At 43.1% G+C, this 21633-nt stretch overlaps 1 protein-coding gene across 8 annotated transcripts in view; it reads right to left on the bottom strand.

Annotated features, from left to right (window-relative positions):
• TCF7 (transcription factor 7) overlaps positions 1–21633 on the bottom strand; it is a 142257-nt gene that overhangs the window by 35947 nt on the left and 84677 nt on the right. For all 8 annotated transcript variants that reach the window (XM_075010085.1, XM_075010086.1, XM_075010087.1 and 5 more), the window contains exons 4-5: positions 6697–6829; positions 3247–3337 (exon numbers count right to left, since the gene is read on the bottom strand). In XM_075010085.1, the coding sequence (XP_074866186.1) occupies positions 3247–3337; positions 6697–6829 (224 nt within the window). The remainder of the gene's footprint in view (positions 1–3246; positions 3338–6696; positions 6830–21633) is intronic.

The following is a 21633-nucleotide window of genomic DNA, read 5'->3' as shown; positions in this document are numbered from 1 at the left end:
GTTTGTGCCACTCAGTGAACTACTGTGTGTCAGCTTGATGAAATCTAAAAAGCCTGTATTAAAGTTAGTGCACATGGTTGGGAACTGGCCTGCTCTGTTTATAATTTGCCAAACAGAAATCCCTCTCACACTGCTTAGAAGTTAGTGGTGTATAAACATGTCAACAAACAGCCAAGTGCTACAATAGATCAGGAAACCAAAATAATGTTTGAAGTTTAACATTCCTGCCCCCCGGGCGAGAAAACATTCAAAGTTAATCCAGAAGCGACATTCATTACTCCAGGGTCCGAGATATCCAAATGTAAAAGGATCATGGCACTGAAGCCTTTATCCAAAGTGATTTTGACATGCAAATTAATTCAATTGCAAAACCAATCCATGATCTCAGGGAATGTACAATGAAAGATTTTATCACCTCGCAAGGAGACGACTACTCTTGGACAAGGGACACCAGACACCAGCAAACTTAGTGCACAGTTCAGCTAGGGAGCTGTGCAAATGACACAGTTTACAAGGAAGGTGTGTTGTCAGGCTCCAGCGATCAAACTCACTGGACTGGGCTATAATTCATTTTTATTCTAAGTTCCTGACTGTCGTCCCAGCTAATTAAAGAGAGAGTTATTGCAGCTCCTCTTCTCGACATGCTCAGGAGGAACAAAGACCATTTTTGCTGAACTCTTGTTACACCACTTGCTAAGGAAAAGCTGCTTCCTGTATTAATACCGCTTGGCGTTTGAAGTCAGCTTCATTCCAGAACAGTGAACATTAAGAACTGTCCACATACCACAGAGCTAGTTATAGGCACAAGGAGTCTCTGCAGCATTTCTTTTCCTGCACAATTAGTTTTCACATTATTTAAGCACCAAACCTCTGTATAAGCCAAAACTGGTGACCTATCTCTTTGATGAAGCATCCGAAAACGTCAGTCATGCTTCCCTGCAGTGCTGATGTGTTCTGCAGATGTATTTCAGAGGTAGCTATGTTGTTTGGCTGAAACAGCCTAACAAGGAGTCCAGTGGCACTAACCATGCTATTATGGCGTAAACTTCGGTGAGTTGCAACAACTCACTTCATCCCATGCAGTAAAACATTGGGGTTGTAAACATGCTAAAGGGCTCAAGTAGGCACATGTTTGCTTCTAAGCACTTCTCAAGTAGAAATTACCTCTACATAACGCAGAGGCAGTTCAGGCTTCCTTTGGGAGACTCATCATTCCTCTGGGGGAAGCCAAGCTTGAAACCTACTGGAGCTTAGTGTGTTTCTGTTCCCAAGAGATTTTGAAAAATAAGCATCAAACTAAAATTTAAGAAAGTGTTTTATAGAATTTTTTGTAAATTTCAAGCAGACAACTCTTAAGGAAGAAGAAAGTCTCTAGCACATTTTGCTGTTTGTAAACATGCTAATTTTAAGGTTTGCTGATCTCTCATGCACGGGGCTATTTTTCTTACCATATTGGTTTCATTACTCATTTAATGAACTCGCCTGACTAACTTGGTTAAAAGTGCCAAATCCTGCCAGATGCTGTAGTGGCTGTCAGCAGAATAAACTTCCTGTCTGACAAACAAACAAACAAACCAACTCTTTGGGAAACAGATTTTTCTCTCTTAAGTAGGCTGCCTATAACAGCTTCCTATTCTCTGAGCAGGCTGTGCATTTGGCAGAATAGCTGCTTTTTCTCCAGCTTTTCTTTCATGTCACAGCACACTCACTCCTATAGTCTGTCTGGCTAGCCTGATGAGGAATCATTGTTTGAGGAGTTAAACCTGCTGCACTTTCTTGAAGGTTTAGGGGAGAGAGCAAAATTTAATCTTCTCTCGGCCAAACATAAATTGTAAGCCTGGCCTCAGTCTCTGTTCTTTGGAACACTGCGTCAATAAAGAAAAATCTAGTTAACACTTCACATTGTTCTTTAATTGTTCCCCCTTTCTCATTTTAAGATACTAAAAGTCTACACCAGGGTTCTGCCAAAGCCACAGGCAGGAAATTGTTATTTGTACACTGCTGTCCATTGATTTCACATTAAGATTCCCCAGTGCCAATGGGCAGGGACCTATGTTCCCAAACTCAGCCTACAACTGTAAATCTTGCCTCAAGTCTCTATAAGTCCAATATATTACCAGGAACTGGTGAGGGCCTTGACTGAAAATGGTAATTTCATCTGAAAAGAGATCATGCAAAAATGGCATCTCTCAACTCCCCAGATCTGGTTCCTGTGTATATTCAAAGTCACTCAGTTTTAATCATACACACACGTGTCTTGGGGCTGCTCAGAATGCAAGATTTCACCAGATCATGTCAGGATGCACACATCCTGCTGTTGGCTGAGCAATCATTCTTTGCAGCCCACTGAAACAGTTCTCTGCCATACTGTGTTTTTTCTCCACTTTACACTTTTTGAAAGGCAGCTTCTGGTGAACTGAATGCAGAACCAGAACACAGATTTTAGGTATGGTCAAAAACAGCAGCCTGTGGCTAAATTCAGACTAGAACAGAACTAGTCTCTCACTCAGAGCAAGAGCTTTGGTTACACCTAAAGCAGGTTGAGCAATGGATTCTGCAGCTCCCACTATGTATTATTTTAAATGCCTGGGCAACATCAAATACTAATGTGGAAAGGCATCTGAGGATGTAGAAAGGTAGCTAGCTAGTGGTCCTTCCTGAGTCCTAATACCAGCTCTGATGCTGAGTCACCTGGGACAAATCCCTTAGCTTCTCAGTGTCTCAGGCTATATCTACAGTACTCTGGAAGATCGACCTGCTCAGGGTCCATCTTTCAGGGTTCGATTTCGTGTCTCTGGTAGGGACATGCAAAATCAATCCATTGGGGTCGGTGGTCAACTACTGTACTCCTTGCATCTCATGAGGAGTAAGGGAGGACGATGGGAGAAACTCTCCCATTGACCTTCAGTGAAGACCGCCAGGTAAGTTGACTGCAGACTGCCGTAGCTACAATTGCGTATCTGCCATTGGCTTACTTTCCCTAGTGTAGGCACAGCCTTAGCCTCTCATTTGCAAAATGGGGGCCAACCTCATGGGGAGCAGGGGAAACAGGCATTGTGAGTCAGGGTTGTGGCCGTTGTGAAGGCTAGAGAAATAGTGTTTGCAACGTGCTTTAGTAAACCAATGATGCACCAGTCAATAATATTTTGTAAAGTAGCTTTTAAGTCTTAGACAGTAAAAATCCTTGCTGTGGCTAAGAATGCTCAATCCAGCTGCTGAGGCCCTGGGTAAACTATCAGCACTTACCATCCCATAGAAGGCGTTATCTGTCCAACCCCGCCGGGAGGGAGGGAGTAGAAACTAGGGATATCCGATGTTTGGGAAGGACGGTGCACACCTACGGAGAGGATCAAGACTTTAGTAAGAGAAGGAAATTTGGGAAGAGCAGGTGCTGACATTCCCAGGTTTATGGTTGTCAATATGTCTTCAATTCCTATATTTACTTCCATTTATTCTCAGGTCAGCAGTGTGACTTGGTACACGCATCTCATCATTTTCTCCTATGCACAATAGTTCCTTTAATGGGTTGGTTATACCACTTAGGACGTGACTGCTCTGAATCTGGGAGTGAGTCTCCTAGCTTTAGTCCACAGGCTTGTTCTAGTAGGGCTCACTAGAGCTGTGAAAAACAACTGGGTGGCTCAGCTTGGGAGCCCAGACATGTGGGGAGTGTCTTCAGAGTCCAAGCTCCAACCTGACTGGAGCTCTGACCTTGTTGTTTAGCCAGCTATTTTTAAAGGGCTAGCATGAGCTCTGATGACCATGGGTCCCACCTGGGAGGCACACCCAGTAGGGAAAAAGCTGAGCAAATTCCTTCAAATACTACGGCAGAAAATAAGAGGACTCCTCTAACCATGCTTGGGTCAAGTGCAGGCCGCCCCACTCACCTTCCAGTCAGCGCTTTGCGTTTCTGTTCTATCCCAGCAGTTGCTAATCCATATCTCTCCCCCCCACACCTCTGACCATCTCAGATAAGCTCTTCCTTATGGCACTCGCAGTAATCATAACCAGTTGCACCATTCAGGAGTAAGGCCTTCCTTCTCCCTGGATTCCTGCCATTGTGTTGTGTACTCTCAGCTTCTACCATGAGCTTCCCTCAGGGATATTTTTGCAAAACTCTTTCTCCTCACATACCTTGTTTATTCCATTTCAGAGAGGCCTTGGTTTTAAGGGTCAGATTTTCTGTCACACCACAACCTATTTGTGCTGCTTTGTGGCAGTCAAGGGCCCATAAACCTGTTTCATGTGGCCTGCTGGGAATTCACCTTTGGTACTGGGATTTCCTGGGTGCTCTTTACTGCTGGTGTGGTTAGAGGAAAGGGTGTGTAGCCAGTGTCTTGGGTTAATACATGGGTTATTTTCCTGGCTTTCAGGACAGACTCTTTTGGAGCCTGAGGCAGCTGGGAAGAAGCAGCTCCTAAACTGAGGCCAAAATGGCTGCCTTCAGAATCAGGGAACTGAAAACCAAAACACCCTGCTTGGCAACACTGCACTTGGCACAGGACTAAACCACAGAACCAGGGTTTAGGTACCTACCTCCAAAAAGGCACATGGGGAAGAAAGCCTGATAATGTCTCTCGTGGAAAGAGCTACAGAGGGTGTGTGAAAGTGCATACATCTGTCTGTGTGATGAAGAGTGAGATATGGCCAGGGAAATGCCTGGTGGTGAAAGGGTGTGAAATGAATGATCCCTTGAACACAATCCTGACTTTCATATAGTTACCCAGTGACAACATCAAACATTCTTCCAGAGATGCATTAGCTATCAGGGCCTGGCGCTGGAGGCCCGTGGAGATGTAGTTTGGCCTATCTCCAGGAGGACAGCACTCTAGATTCATGGGCCCTCAGCAGAGATTTATGTTGTGGGACCATTAGCAGCTCCAGTGCCAATCTTAATTTTAATGAAAGGACACAGGGTAGCTTCCAGTCCCTGGGGTAGGCTTTACATACTAATAGGAGCTTCCTGAAGCACACTCATAGGCAGGGACTTTCAAAGGCCCTTGAGTAGTCACAGATCTGTGTTCTGCAAGTAGTTTTCAAGGGTAACCTGAAATAAAGTGGATTGTTTTATATTCCCTCAGGGGCCAAGCAAGCTTATTAACCCTTAGCTGAGCTTCTAATAGGTTATAATTTATTAACTTTGTATTTTTGAGGATTTTATAATATGCTGGTGGCTGGCAAGTAATTTGACATCTGAAAGAAGCCCCAGACTTATTCTGGTATGTGTTCCATGAGTGTAAAGTCTCAGCAGTGTGACTTTACTGAAGGTAATGCTGGTGAGACCAGAATGTGGACCAAATTGCTGACAAATCAGCAGCAGCCTTCTTAGCCACTTCCCTTATTTGAGGGCACATTATGGGGCAGCAGTTTTAACTCACATAATTTTGCAACATGCTCTGAAGCTTTAGAAATGCAGATTACATGGGCTGGTGATAGTTGCATGAAATTGCAGAACACTCTCCCACTCCAAAAGATGAGAAACAATACTGTGTGGGTGGAATACTTTATTTCTTTATCTCTCCCGGGGGACATTTGCAGGACGCAGGGCTTTGCATGGAACAGCACCTGGAGTATTCCACTGACTTCCAGGTTCTGATGAACTCAAGATCCCTGCTGGAATTTAGGTGGCTCCAAAGCTATGAATTTTATCTCGATTGACTCTGGACATAGTTTCAGTAAATGTTACCTGTAATTATTTCCATCCATGTATGGAATACATTTTGTTATGTGCATTGAGGCACGTGTGGCTGTGTACTACCAATAGAAAAACCTGCTGCTGGCTGTGGGGGTGCTGCTAATCGACTGGGCAACATTTGAATTTCTCCTGGGTGGCTGCCCACATGCTCAGCTTGACGGGAACGCTGCCCCAGGTCTTCCCAAAGTTTATGAATCTTGGCAAAGCTCTGGATGAACTTGCAAGATTTTAGAGTCTCTTGCACCAGTTTAGCATGCAATTGCGGCTTCTCTCCAGCACCCAACCAAAAATGATTCATGATAAATTCATACATATATATTCACTTTTCGCAGTACCAGGTCTAACCTCTCCTTATTGTTTTCTTCCATACACTTCCTGAGATGACTGTCTGCTATGTATTACATTAACAAATCAAGAGAAACCCAAATAGTCAAATTGTGTGACAACCACATATGCATGGCCACGGCCTTCACAAAAAAATCCAGCTACACACCAGACACCGATCCTAGTTAGTCAAAATATTTCCTGTTTCAAACATTATTTTCTCAAAATGACAGCCCTGACAACTGTTCAGGTATGAGTCAAAGGAAAGGTTACTTTCCATTTTCTGGTTGACTTTGGTGAATCATCTCCAGACTCTGTTCTAAGGCCACAAAGAGAGTTATTACACAGAGAATTAAGCAAAATGGATGATCAAGGCACACACTTTTTGATGTTCAAACCCGTCTTGGCCATGAGTGCAGAGCATCCACAAGGAGTGAAACCTGAAACAAATTCTTCTACTAGTTCATGCCCTGTGGTCCCATTGCTCACTGGACTCCATGTTTGCATGGATGATTATTTATTTGTTTTTAACTGGACACAGGTTAAAGAATCTGGCCATGCTGGAGAAATACTGGCTGCGTAGCAACTCTGCTTCCAACAGCTGATGGCCTCTGCTCCCTCTTCTAAATCATTCCGAGGACCCCTCCCCCAACAGGCTTATGTACGATAAGAATTACCTTGTTTCTGGTTGATGTCGGCTGGCAGGTGTGGTGAGTGGGAGCCATGGCTGAAATGTTCGTTGCTGTATGGAATGAGTGGGGTGAGCGGATGGACTCCGTGGGACGGCTGCACTACAGGAACCTTGTTTGACTGTAAAACACAAGGGTAGGGAAAAGGCTTCAGAAATGTATGCCTTTGTGCTTTACAATCCAGTTGTGTTGAGTATCTGTATTAAGTGTCTAAGCCCATATCATTAGAACTGCAGGTCCTAGCAACAGCAAAGGTCTGGCTCAGAGACTTCACAGCATAAATATATGAAACCAGCCATTCCTGCCTGCCCAACACTGCAAGGGCTCCCCTCAGGCCTGGCTTTGGGAGGGAGATGCTTAGAATTTCAATAAATCCTCTTAGAGAGAGAGTACAAACAATACCTTTATCAAAATAAATATTACAGTGCCTGCCAGGAAAGGCCCACAACAGCAGTGACAATACTGTAAGCTAGCGTACTTTGGACCATCACTGTAATATAAAACCCTGTTATTGGTAATATTTCTGACGTTACCCAGGAGCAACACAACCAACATGAAGCTTTAGAGCTCCGCTGTGGTACCTCTTCTGAACCGAAAACAATGTTTCTCAACCAAGGGTACGTGTACATGCCTAGCTTTACAACAGGCTACATTAAAAAACACTAGTGAAGCCAGTACAATCTGAAAGTTCATTCAGACAGTGACTTGTTTCTACTGCTTCATATACCTTACACTGAAATGTGAGTACAATATTTCTATTCCAATTCATTTATTTGGTAAGACGGCAGAAGTTCAGCACATTTTCAGTAGCCTTCTGTGATATTTTTGCATGTTTTTGTAAGTAAGTAGTTAAGTGAGGTGTAACTTGGTAGTAATCAAAACAAATCTGACTCTTTAAAAGGGCACAGTAATCTGGAAAGGTTGAATGGCACTTGTTTCAAGACCTCAGATTTCTTTAGGACCAAGTTTCTTAATTGGTGCAGGGGTACACAGGAGAAATCCATGGGTACTATTTTTTTTTAAAAGGGGGGGTACTTTATAAAAAAAAAAAAAGTTGAGAAACGCTGATCTAGAACACTTTCTGGATCTCAGGACCGATACTGAGCATGTTAGCAAATGTACTGATGTGCTTGCACCTTCTGTTTTGCCCTAACAGTTCTCTCTGCTGAGGCTTGAGGGTGTGTGCATGCTCTCTGCCTCCCTCTTTTCTAAGTCTCAATTTGAACACCTATATTCCAGGCTAAAGTGACAGGCCTGGTGTGCATGTGCTGGATGCTCTTGAGAACCTCTGGAAGGTGTGCACTAATACAGAGGACTCAGCAGCCGTCCCGCTCTAGGGGCCCCTCGGGTTAGCAGACTTGAAGCCTATTTTTTGCACTCTCAGACGCTGGACAGAATGACTCAGAAGCGATGGGGGGCGGGGTTTGAGGGGACACGTAGGGTCATGCCTCCCCTGCTACCTCCGCCACAAACTGCTGCTTGGCTTACACCGACCATATTCACATGGACTGAGCAAACTCGGTAAGATCTAGCGAAGCTGTTGCCCTCACTCTGCCCCCATCTCTGGGAGAATTTAGCCATCTGTCAGGCTATGTCTAGACTGCACGGTTCTGGCGACAGAGCGCACGTCCAGACTGCAGATCTGTCGGAAGAGATCTCCCAGTCGGGAGTATTCCGACAACGTCCTCGAATGCCTCGTTCCACAAGGAAGAAGTGTTGTCTCAGCAGAGGGGCTTTTTACGATGTTTGGCCCTGTGTGGAAAGCGTCTCCCGACCGAGCTGTTGGCAAACAATACACAAATGCGCTGCCCAATTTGCGTGTCTTTTGCTGACAGTTCTTGGCAATCTAGACATAGCCTTAGTGCTTAAAGTGCTACCCTTTACATCGATCCACTTCAACTACCAAATTCTTCTTCATTGGCAGAAACAACACAATCCCTTGGAAGAAAGCTTAAAGAACAAAATGGGTTCAAGGAAAGTGATAAACTGGCCTCTCTTAGTTGTCCTCTATAGCAAAGAAAATTATGGCACACACGTGTGTGATTCAAAGTGAAGGATAAATAGTGCAGCTCTGCTAATCCATATTTACAAGAGACACTGCCTCAGATTCCGCTAATAAACCAGCGGCAGTTATAGTGATTTGGGAAAGAGCACAATGCCTTCAGCAGCTAGGGAAGAAAGGAAGGAGCGCAAATGGAAAGGAGAACAATAGGAAGGAAAAGGGAAGTATGTTCTGGGAAAAGCCTCTCCAGATTCTTGACCTACACTTGGAATACCCAAACGAAAGACAGCCCGCAAAAGATTCCTACACAGGATTTGCACCTAATCTAGTTCATTCTGGGACACATAATTTGGGAGCTTATTAGAAACTCCACTTTGGAACACTCTGGGTGTAGTTTTCACACATACTAGTCACTGATTCTAGTTGTTTAAGGTTCTTAGCTCCTCGGGGGAAAAAAATGAGGCTCAAGATGTCTCAGGGATGGTTTTCAGAAATGGAGAAACCCATATTTAGTGGGCACTTTGAAAACACTGGCTTTCCTGAGTGCTGCGTAAGCACTGATCCAGAACAAATACCTACAACAACTTGTAACTTCTGCACCACCAAATCCAAATAACTTCATGGTAGTCATGCACAAATTTGAGGGCTGCAGCAAACAAAAATAAATTCAAAAAGGGAAATTTCAGCCTCTTTTCTCTCACACACCACCAAGGCCTGAAATATTTGTGAATAAGGCTGCTGTGTTAAGCACAATGTAGAATATTTCTGCATGTTGGAGCAAAGAAAAGGGAACTTGTTAAAACCGCTGCAGTGCTGCAAGGAAAACACACACAAACGTTACTGTCTGCCTCAAGCATGTCTGCTTTTTCATACTTGCCCAGTTTCGCCCACAATTGCCTTTAAACCCAAACTGACTTCATCATGCTTGGAAAACAGTTAGGATTTACCACCGGGAAAATCTGCAGACAGCATTAGGAGGGATAATAATACAAAATTAGGAGGCATAAGCATGGACAAATGTAGATCAGTGCTTAAAAAGGGGCTTCCAAATCAGATCTCCTGGGCTCTGTTGCAGCATCTACAAATGACACGATGGGTGCGTCTACACTAGGAACTAACTTAGAAGTTAACTTCGAAGTAGGGAGCCCAACTTCAAAGTCCTTACTCCATTCCCAGGAATGGAGTAGTGCCCTACTTCGAAGTTTAACTTTTAAGTAGGGTGTGTGTAGATGCTCAACTTTGAAGTCTGTTACTTCGAAGTAAGCAACTTTGAAGTTATTTTGTAGTGTAGACACATCCATTGTGTAGCTGTAGGCAAGTCATTTATCTCTAGGCTCGATTCTTTACTGCCTTTCATCTGGGTTAACATTTACACCTATGTGAGGTGAGTCTAAAACACATGAATTGTCTCCTTTCATAGCAGTTTCACATTCCGTTTGCACAGGTAGAAAAAAGTGAAGAATCAGACAGATGTCTTGATTTCCCCATCTATAAAAGAGGAATGATAATGCAAAATCCACAAAAGTTTTGCAAAACTGAATTTATTTAATTTCAGAGGGTGTAGCTGTGTTAATCAGTAGCTTCCCCCCAAAAAACAAACAAAAGCAGTTCTGTAGCACCTTTAAAGACTAACAATTTTTTTTAAATTAAGTAACGAGCTTTCGTGGGAAAGCCTGATGAAGTGGATCTTACCCACTAGAGCTCATTACCTAATAAATAAAGTTGTTAGCCTTTAAGGTGCTACAGGACTGCTTTGGTTTTTTTTTGTTATATTATATAATGAATTTTTAAATCCTCGTGTAAAAATATTATATAAAGACCTATCATATCTTATGATATCTTCCATATTAACTTGAGAATAATGATCTATGCTAGAAGATTCAATATGTCACTATATAGCAAAAGAGCAGAATTTTCACTCTCCCTCAAGTTATATTTGAGGTAAAGTAAAGCATTGTCATACTATACTCAGAGAGAGACAGCCGTGTTAGTCTGTATTGTATCAAAACAAAAACAGCAGTCAAGCAGCACTTTAAAGAACAACAAAATAATTCATTAGGTGATGAGCCTTCATGGGACAGACCTACTTCTTGTTGGTCTGAAGAAGTGGGTCTCTCTCATGAAAGCTCATTACCTAATAAATTATTTTGTTATCCTTTATAGTGCTACTGGACTGCTTTTTTATTGTCATACTATCTGGTCCAGGTAGGAGATACATAGTGCTCTTCTGATGTGTGGACTTTGGGTTTCTGAAGCAATGAGGGAAACAGCTGGCTATTTTTTAAAAAAGTCAGATTTATCATAACCTCCAAAGCATACCAACAGTAACAAAACACAAAGGTCATGTGGTCACAGAAAAGACACAACCTGACAGCTGCTTTTTTCCATTAACTGCAAAGCAGGACACCAGGGCTTGGCATACAAAAGGACTGCAAATCAGTGACTCAGATTTTCCATCAGTTCAGATGGAAAACAAACTGTTTGCCTCAAGATAAATCCAGCCTGTCCCCCTTCTCCTGTTGAATGACCCTTCTCCTGGCTGCAACACCCTTTCTTACTCTTCCTGACCTAGCACGCAAATAAGACCCTTAGCAGGCAGGTTGGAGAAGCTGGTCAGCAGGGAAATGACCTGGGGTGTCGCTTCCCCTCTAACAAAAAGGTGGCAATAGGAACCCGTCTCCTGAGCTAGATATGACCAGGAGAGGGAAAGTACTGAAAAAATGAGAAGATGCCTTCCACTTTGATTTACAACTTTAAGTATTTTAAACTGAGGCCTCTTCTACACTACTGTGGGATGTCCACTTAAACTGAAGGCAGTGTACTTATGAGAACGGCAATCCATGAGGGGTGGCACAATTTGAGGTCCCACCACAGTGCAGACGAGGCGAGGAGGAGGAGAAGAAAAGAGCATCAGAAACTGCCCTAGCCCCTGGAACAGCTATCAGTACCTGTCCCTTCTGTGATAAGACCTGCTGCACCAGAATCGGGCTGATCAGCCTTCGATGTCCTACTCATTATCAAGTGACCATCAAGAGACTTAAATCTGCTTGAAGTCAACAATGGATGGCTCTCCCTCGACTCTGCTCACTCCTCCTTTTGGTGGACTATGGGAGTCGACAGGAGAGCGCTTGGTGGTCAATTTTATATTAGACACCATAAACAGACCCTCTTCTGGTTCAATCAATGCCCATTTATTGGCCCGTAGTGAAGACATGCCCTCTACTGGTTTGCAACCAGGATCCAAGATACTGGTCACCATCAGATTCTCTACAAGCTGCCAGTCGCCACAAGTGGTAAAATCAAACCTGATGGTCATGAAAGCCCATTTGATAAGGCCTGGATTTAGTTCTGACATGCAAAAGGGAGACGGCAACATCAGTGTATATGTTTTCTTCGCAGCGCTACAACTGTATTAAACAATCTGTAACCTTGAGAGAATCTCCCAGGTAAGTCTGAAACTGCCAACGAATGACTGCCTTATGCTTGGAAAAGTCACCAGAAAACAAAATGTTTCCACAAGCTAAATTTTCTTTACTATGGAAGCATTTTAAAAAAAAGTTAATAGTTGCACCAACCAAGTCCACATTTAAGCTTCACCCAATATGAGCTTTGAGAAGATAATTTGCCAGGGGATCGCAGAAGTAGAACTGTCATGAAGAACACTGAATTGTAGAGCTTTGCATGTATTTTTACAAAGTTTAAATATTTCAGCTGGAGCCGGGGAAAACCATTGACATGACATTGTAAAAGATGTGGTGATATCAGAAATATGCCTAAAATATTTATGTAGAACACAGCAGAAGCTGGGATGGAAAAATGCATGTTATACCAAAACTATGAGGAACTGGATGACTCTGGGATTGATGATAGACTCTAAAAACTTTTAAATAAAAGTCACTGACTTAAATGCATTTTAGGTCAGTGGTGACAAAGATTTTAGCATCTAAACAGCACGTCTAAAATAACCAGGCTGGTTTCAATCCAGCTTCCTAGATCCGTATGTCTACATCAAAACACAGCAAACCTGTAATCTTTGTTTGCAGTCTCAGTAGAAGCTAGGGAATGGGTGGGCCACAGAGATTACTCTCTCTTCTCACTCGTCTAAAATGGGACCATTCATAGGACACCACATGCCAATTAGTGATGCTCCCTGCAAGATGAGCATGTGGGCAGCTGCCCAGGAGAGTCAAATGCCACTCAGCTGATTAGCAGAGTGCACACAACCAGCAGCCTGTATTTCGCCTGATGGTGCACACCACATATGCCTCAGTGCACATAAAATTTATTCTGCAGATGGATGGAAAAAATGAGCCGGAACATTGTCTGCTCCCCTCACAGCGCCTGTTTTATACACATACAAAATGTAAGAACTGTTTTTTCCAAATAGTATCTGAATGTTTTTTGCATCCTGGGCCATGATTTTCCCTGACAAGTTTGACACTCAGTTGTCTCTAAACACCTACTTTCTTTAAGTGCTCAACTGTGTCTTCCCTTTTTTGTTCACGCTCGTAACCAAATAACACTGTGTCTGGTGCCGATTTCCTGTCACTGTCATGCATAATCTTATACTGCTCTTACTTTTAAGTAGCCACACTATTGAGATTACTCAGCCCTCCTAACCCGTGTGAAATTGAGACATGGGGAGGGGAAAGGCCCAGAGAAAAGCAGCTACCACTTTGAAGCAAAAAAACTTCTTAACTAATATAATTGGATGGGCAGTTCAGAAATGCACGTATATCACTGATTATTAAGGAAGGTGAAGTGCTGGCAAAGGCCAATTAAGAGACTTCCTCCTCCTTCATATATAGATGTGCCCAACTGTAAGCTGAGCACTTGGCTATCAAGTTATTGTTCTTGCTGAATGGACAAAAAACAAGAAGACTCATCATTCTCACCGCATTATCTTTGCCTTCACTGCAGGATGTGACCAAGGTGCATCAGACATGTGCAATTTATTTCTGGATGTGCATGGTTCCCGGTGCTGCCGCCAGTTTTATCTCTGTGTTATCAAAAACCGCTCAAAGTAGGTATTTAAGCCTTGGCACACTGCTAAAAACGTCAACAGCCACAGGACCTTGTTTGCACTTGGAAGCCCAGCATCACTGGTGAAGCTGCTAAAGGAAACCTTTTACAAAAATTCTCTTCTGTAGGCAAGTCATAACAATTGAAAGGAAGAAACTTGTTTCTGGTGGCCCTTAGCTCACTAGGGGCAGATCTGACACGAGCCTTTTTATTAACTTCACGGGAAGTAGGATCAAGCACATAGGGTCAGAGCCCTCAGCTGGTCTGCAGCCACGAGGTGTTAACTCTGGATGTATCACTCAGCATGATACACTACCTCTTAGGGTCTCTCACCTGGGATTCCATGGCTGTGCTTTGCTGTGGATATTAGGAAAAACTACTTCACCAGGAGGGTGGTGAAGCACTGGAATGCATTGCCTAGAGAGGTGGTGGATTCTCCATCCCAAGAGGTTTTTAAGTCCCAGCTTGACAAGGTCCTGGCTGGGATGCCTTAATTGGGGTTGATCCTGCTTGAAGCAGGGGGCTGGACTAGATGACCTCCTAAGGTCCCTTCCAGCCCTATGATTCTATGATCATACATTAAAAATAAGAGTGAAATACAGGTAACCCCCGAGTTAACACATTCAAACAGAGGTGACCAGTACAGGGATGCCCAGGGTGGGGGACCCACCAGCCCTGTGTGCCTGCTCTGCTCACACCCCACCTCTCTCCCACACCCCTCCCCCTATTGCTCTGCCCAGGCCTCGCCCTGTCCCCACCCACCTCATCCTTGTACTGTACTCAGGCCATGCTGTTCTGGGAAAGGGGTGGCACTTTCTCACGCTTCTCTGAAGCAGCGCAGCACAGACTAAGTGCAGAGCCCCCCACCCCCAATGCTGGGGTGTGCACCCCCAATGCATCACCTATGCCTTCTCACAGAAAAACAAACAATCCAACCGACCATCTGAATTACATAACAGACAAAGACAACAGAGGAGCTTAGCTTTTGTGATGAACATGAATCATTTGATTAGGGTCAGTGAGTGGAGTATCACTCCTGGGACCAGACATTTACACACTTGACACAGACAAATGTTTCAAGAAGCATCCCTTCCGTCTTTATGAACACAGAACCAGTACAAAGATGTATATCACAAAACTACATAAGTGGTGCACCTCCTATGCTGCAAAAAGAAAACTTACAAAAGCCATTTCTCAGAGTTCCTCCTGTTTGAGAAGAAACTGGCCTGGAGGATGTTGCCATAAGAATCAGGCCAGCTGAGCTAAGCTAAATTCAGAACCTGCAGTGTCACTGGTGCCTAGCCCCTGACAATGAAGTGAGCTAAACTAACTGATCATGGGCTTTAGCTTCCTGAATCCTCAACCATTTATAATCCAAGTTTTTTCTATTATAGTTTTGGTATTTTAAATCATATACAGGTTGAACGTCTCTAATCCAGCACTCTCTCACCCGGCAACATCCATGATCTGGCGCATTAGTCGGACGACCGCTTATCATGGGCATGGTCAAGTTCGCACAGTCCCATAAAGTTTGCTCACAGCTACCAGTCCTGGCTCTCAGTGATCTGCACTGTTATTGAGCTGTAATTTACCTCTAAATGTTTTCTAAGAGCCCAGTAAGCAGTGGAAGTGTTGGTAATGCTGCTAGACAATATTGACCTCCCATGGTCCAACACATTCTTTCATTTGGCACCAGTCAGGTCCTGAGGGTGCCGACCTAGAGAGAGGTTCAACCTATATGCATTTTAGAGAGTATGTTTGTTTGATCAAGAACTCCTCCTAAACAGTAAAAGCTAGGACCACCAAATTCAGTACAGTAAACTCTTTCATATCTGGCATTCTGTTATCCGGAACTCTCAAATAACTGGCATTTTAACCATAAATAAATTTTAGTTATGCTTTCCATAAGTACAGTATAGTGAAAGTAAATACTGCAAATACAATATAAGTTTACAGCGTACAATATTACTGTTGTTGGTAAATAAAGTACTTTGCATACATTTTTGTTTTTCTTAATATCTAATTTTGTTTTTCTTTAGTGTTATGCATTTCTAGGTATACCTCTCTATTATCCAGAATATCTGAGTGTAGGCAACCTCCTGGTCCCGGGGCTGCCGGATATGAAAATGTTTACTCTATACATAACTTAAAGCAACATAAGGGTTTGGTTGTGCCAGGAAAACGGGAGGTGCCTGGAATGGGATTATGTCTAATAAAACCAAAGAAGAGAGAGACAGAATCACCAAATCAAGTACAATCCTCAGAAATGACATAACTGAGTGAATGCTGAAAGAGACTGAACCAAGATGAACCAGAAAAATAGGATGAACCTGGACCGAGATTCCCTCTCAATAACCTTTACAGAAAAGATAAAACAGAGAAATTTGCAGTTGTGTTCTATTTTGGATTCAGGTTTGAACACACACAAAAAAATTGGAAACCAAACTGACTATACAGTCCTTTAAAAAATGTGAAGAGTTTACAGGAATGAATTAAAAATACACTTGATGAAATTCCCCTTTAAAAATTATTAAAATAGTTAAATGGAAACATTTGAACAATCCCTTTTTAAAAGAAATCTGAAATAAATATTAACTTAATAAAAATAATAATGCATTTTTGACAAATACGATCAGTGGTTTCCAACCTTTTAACCTCCCCCAAATCGTTCACTGACCCCCATCAAAGCCAACTGCAGCCCTGATGTACACTTCCTTAAAAGAAAAAGGAAACCACAATATAGATTTCTGGACAGCAATTTAATAATATTGGAAGATATTTAATTTAAAAATAATTGATTATAACTTTGCAATTCATTTAAAACATTTTCTATGATCATTGTTAGTTTTTTCCCCACAGACCTCCTGCAGTACCTTCGGGTCTGCAGACCCCAGGTTGGGAACCACTGATTTTGAATAGAGCATGTACAATTAAAAATTTTAATTAAGTTAAGGACCTGAGCAACATCAGGTAAATCGACTCCTATAAAATAAGTAAAACAGTAAGAAAGTGTTTGCTCTCCAAATTTATGTTTGAGACTGCATCTGAAAAATCCTCATCTCTGGTTCTCAATTCCTGTTAATTACGTAAAATCTTCTCCTTAAAGCAAGCTCTGTTACTTGCTTTCCTATATTCTCTTTCTTGGATGAACAGTAAAGGAGCAGTTATTTAAGAGACATATATTTTTATGTGACCTCTGGCCTCTGCAGTTGCTGTGGATTAGTTTGTGTTCCTTGCACAAATTAGAGTAGCCTTGGGGGTGCTCCAACTTAAATATACCTTCAGAAATCTTCAAGGGACTGTTGCAGGTGCTGGAGATCATTGGAGCACACCATCTTCTAGTCAGGCCACTTTCTGTCTAACCTTGTGCCAAGGGCTGGGAGAGATTATGGTGTCAAGTTGGCTGAATCAGCTCTATGCCACCTGAGGATTTCCCAACAGTAGGATAAGGCTGGTTTGCCTCTGTAGAATGGCTCATTGGAGCCATCAGCTTCAAAATGCTTGAAACCTTGTAATGTGAAAACTCCCAGACTATTCTCTGATCTGCATTTAAAACATTTTCTTGTGACTTTCCTTTCCATTCATCAAGTACTTATTTAAACTGAGCGGGTCAATGACAAGGAATGGATGACAGGTGACACTTGTAGCCTCCAGGCCTTACCAACACTTCAGCCATAAAGAAAACAAAAATTGAGTACTGACCTCAGGATGCTTTTACGCTGACCTTTCAGTAATTAATTCTGCCTGGTATGGAGGGTTTGCTGCATGAAGATCTTTGCTGCCACATTGTTTCCTCATCATCCAAATGGTAAAAGACAATATGTCTTCTTTGGCAAAGGCAGAATTAATTATTGTAAGAACACGTTCACTTATTATGCTTTACAGGCACAACTCTCAAAGCAGTTTACCAATAAGGGTAAGACCATTAGCAGATAGGTAGGCACGGTGACTCAGTTATGACCACAGAGCAAGGAAGCAGCAGATTCATGAATACAACCAAGACTCCAGATCCCTGCCAAGTCCTCTGATCATGCTGCCTCCTTGTGTTCCTGAAAATTAGTTTGGCAGACACTGCAGAATATACCAGGCTTTTCTACACTGTTAATGGGCACAGAAAACTCAGTGCAGTTCTGGAGGAGAGTTGTTTTTCCCCAATTCTTTATTTAGAGAAACCAAAAGGTAAAACTTCCATTTGTGCTACCTTATTGCTTCCATGGCAATGTCGCTGATGCTTTATCAGTCTATCGCCACCATTTGTTAAGGATCATACTGTCTCTTTGGCATCACAGGAACATGCCACATTCAAGAGATCAGTAGGAAAACAAAAAGACTGTATCCGCCAGGATATATTTACCTGTGGTTGTTGCACTGTATTTAGTGTATAATACTTTTGCTTTCTATGGTTCGTTTCATCTCAAAGACTTAAGAGGGATGCTGGTTTTTTGTTTTTTTTTTCAGATGGGGCACAGAAAGGGTAAATGACTTGGCCTGCCCTCATACAGTGAAGCAGCAACTAAGCTAGGACCTGAATCCAAAGAATCAGTTCTTAATCCTGTCTTCTACCTCACAGACTAACACAGCTATCCCTCTGATACCTACCCCGTAGGGTTCACTACCGGTATATGTATCATTACAAAAGCTTGCTGTGCAGAACATCTGATTTCCCCATCTCCCACTGCGACTGCCCATCTTGCTGAAATCAATTTGTGTTCTGATGACACGCGCATATCAGAGAGCTCTGGTCAGAAGAGGTGCAAACCTGGAAACACCCCCTAAGTTTTTGTATGACTAGTCCCTCACTGTCACTAACCAAATACTGTACATCTGTTTGCAGCCACTGTTGAGTTGAGTGATCGCTGTGGTTTCCAGCACTCAGCAAGGTAACCTAAACAGCGGTAAGTGCAGATTAGTCATCTCACTTTCAAACTTTCCCACATTGCTGGCCCCAGAAATAGCTCATTGAAAATGCAGCAGGCAAGTCTGTCAGCTCCCTTAACCGTGGGGGAGAGTCTTCATGACTCCATGAGAAATTCTTGAGATGGAAAAACCACTGGAATTCTAAGCCTCTCACTCCATTTGTATCTAACCAAATTGGCTTTGCTTGGCCTAAATGGGAAAGAAAATTATTCAGACAACTGAAGGAAGCATTTGATGTTCCATCTGGTAAGAGGGGAAGCTGTGGTTTAGAGAACTGAGCAAGTGACTGAGGATCCCTGCCTGGAAAAGAAATAGAATGCAAGGAGCTGCCTAGAATTTTGAACAGAAATCTCTTTCCAGCTCCAGGGCAAGTTGCTGTTGTGCTCACTGCCCTTTTGCCTCAATTTCCTCCTTTGGAAAATAATCCATCATTGTGTGTCAGTCTCATAATCTGAAGGTGGCCTAATAGACAAGGTAGCAGCCTCTACAGCTGGGGATTGGGGGTTCATGCCCCATCTGGGTTGACAGCATTCCATTTTTATTGACTGCTGTAGGTTAGTGGTTAGAGCACTGGCCTTATAAACCAGGGAATTCAGTCGCTGTTGGGGACTCAAATGTATTTCATGATAACAACTTTCAAGTACCTAGGGGAAGGTAAGAGATGACATAGCTATTGCTAGGTCCTGCTGTTAGTGCAGGATACTGGACTCCATGACCTGTTGAGGTCCCTTCCAGTTCTATGAGTCTATTCAATGAAAGTTACTAGCTAAGAGCTAAGCACTGTTGTTGTATGTATGTTAGCAACGCTTACAGAATGTCCTAAGTTATTTGGGAGCATAGAGCTCTTTCCAGCACTTCCAAGCATACATCTCATAACTTTCAGTGATATGTGCCTAAAGCACTTAAGCCCCTTTGAAATTTTTACCCTTAGTCACCAACCACCAGATAGTAAAAACAGCGAGGAGCTGCACAATTCCCTCCTTTTTTCTCTCTTCATTTGTTCAGACATGGGACTACGCTGACTTGTGTTGTCTTAGGGCACGTCTACAGTGCAAAAAAGCTAAAGACCCCAGGCAGCAGGTCTCAAAGCCCTGAGTCTACAGACTTAAGCTCACACAATACCGCTAAGAATAGCCATGTAAATGCTCCTTCTTGGGCCCCAAAAGTGGGCAGAGGGGATGGGAACATGGCTATTTTAATCCCTGAAACATGAGCCTCATGCTGACCCTGCAGACCCAGGCTCTGAGGTATGGATTTTTTCCCCATCCTTAGAGCATTATATGCTGTTCCGATCCTGCTTAGAACTGTATGTACTGCCTGGATTCCCTAGTCCCAAAAAGTTGAACTTCAAGCACTGGAGAACTGTCCCACCATGTGGAGGAAAGCTGGGGTTTCCATCAGAAGGAAGTCAGAGTAAGTGAGGTTGCTGCCACCTGCATCAGCTCTGCAACCGAGTTCTGTGGCTGCCTGTGCTAGAACACCAGTGGGACGTGGGCAAGTGGGCTGTTTGGGACGGGAAGGGGTTAGCAGTGTATCAGGCTTAGAATGCTGCTACATTACCATTCTCCCGTCAGAGGTGCTATAGCAATGAGCCAATTCGAAGCAGGCTAATGAGGTGCTAATGTGCATATTCAGCATCTCATTAGCATAATAGCAGCCACATGAACAGCCTTTGAACTACAGGTTGACAGTGAAGATGGGGGCAGCTTCAAAATAAGTGCCCCAGTTCGGCATTTCCTTACTCCGATCTAGTTTTGTGGGAGTAAGGGAATGTCAAAGTGGGGTGCTTATTTTGAAGCTCCCCCCATCTTCACCGTCAATCTGCAATTTGAAGTCTGTTTGCATGGCCGACATTATGCTAATGAGGCGCTGAATATGCACGTCAGTGCCTCATTAGCCTGTTTCAAATTGCTTCATTACCATGGCACCTCTGATGGGATAATGATAGCGTAGCAGCAGCAGCCGAAGACATGGAAGATCTGTTACATCCTTCCACTGATGTTAAGGAGCTTCCTATGTGAGTTAAAGCTGTCTTTCTGTGGAGCGTGTCAGATGTCCTGACAGTCTCCCCTCTCCAAAGTACTCCAGTAGAACTCAGGGCAGTGGAGAATCAAACTCAAAATAATTTTTAAACGGATTAATTTTTCCTACCCCAAGTAAAAAATTCAAATATATACACCACAGTTAGCGTAGCTCCTACGCACGAAACACAACTGCATATGTTCAAATGGACGGGAGATTGGCCCTAATCAAAACTCATATCCACCTAACTCTTCCACAGGAGTCACATAAACAAGAATAATTATTAGCTGTACTCACTGAATAACTGTTTTTTCACTGTCCATCTGGGTCTGCTGGAAACCAGGATTCAGCACAGGAGACTTGACTATCTCAAAAGTCCTGTTATCTGATGGGGAGTTGTGTCCCCTGGACAATTCAGATAAAAGTTTTGCTGATTATCCAGCTAGATTCCCTCAGGCTGCCTGGCCCAGAGGAGCTAAAAAAATCTTGCTTCCTCTGTACGCCTAGCTCAAAAGACGCACTCCATTTCTGTAGAACTTTGTGTATGTCCAGAGCTTAGTTCTCAGAACCTAAGAGCTCCGTGTAGCTGTTCATTATGCTTGAGGTGGTTTAAAGAAAAGAACCTCTGATGCTTGCATGCCATGGAACCATAATCTGAAGTACAAGGATGTCTCCTGGTCACACCTCAGACCTTAGGACGACTGTGGTTTTAACATCCATGCTAGAAGCTGTGCAGTCAAGTCAAGATAGGTCAACCTACGTCTGTCTGTGTCTCACCACTTCTCAGGGAGAAATGAGTCCGCACTGAGGCTATGAAAAACAAAACACACGAAATTTACTGCTGCTGATTCAATGGGGAACTATCCTTTTTCTGTAAAAATTAGTCATCCAAGTCCAGTTTTTGTGATTAAGAAACAAAGCACCAAGGTCAGTCTGCACTGAACATGCTTTGTATTGGAAGA

This window comes from Carettochelys insculpta, chromosome 15 (assembly GCF_033958435.1).
Source record: "Carettochelys insculpta isolate YL-2023 chromosome 15, ASM3395843v1, whole genome shotgun sequence".
NCBI lineage: Eukaryota > Metazoa > Chordata > Testudines > Carettochelyidae > Carettochelys > Carettochelys insculpta.
The sequence above is the reverse complement of the archived record's forward strand: the minus strand, read 5'-3'. Positions and strand labels throughout refer to the sequence as shown.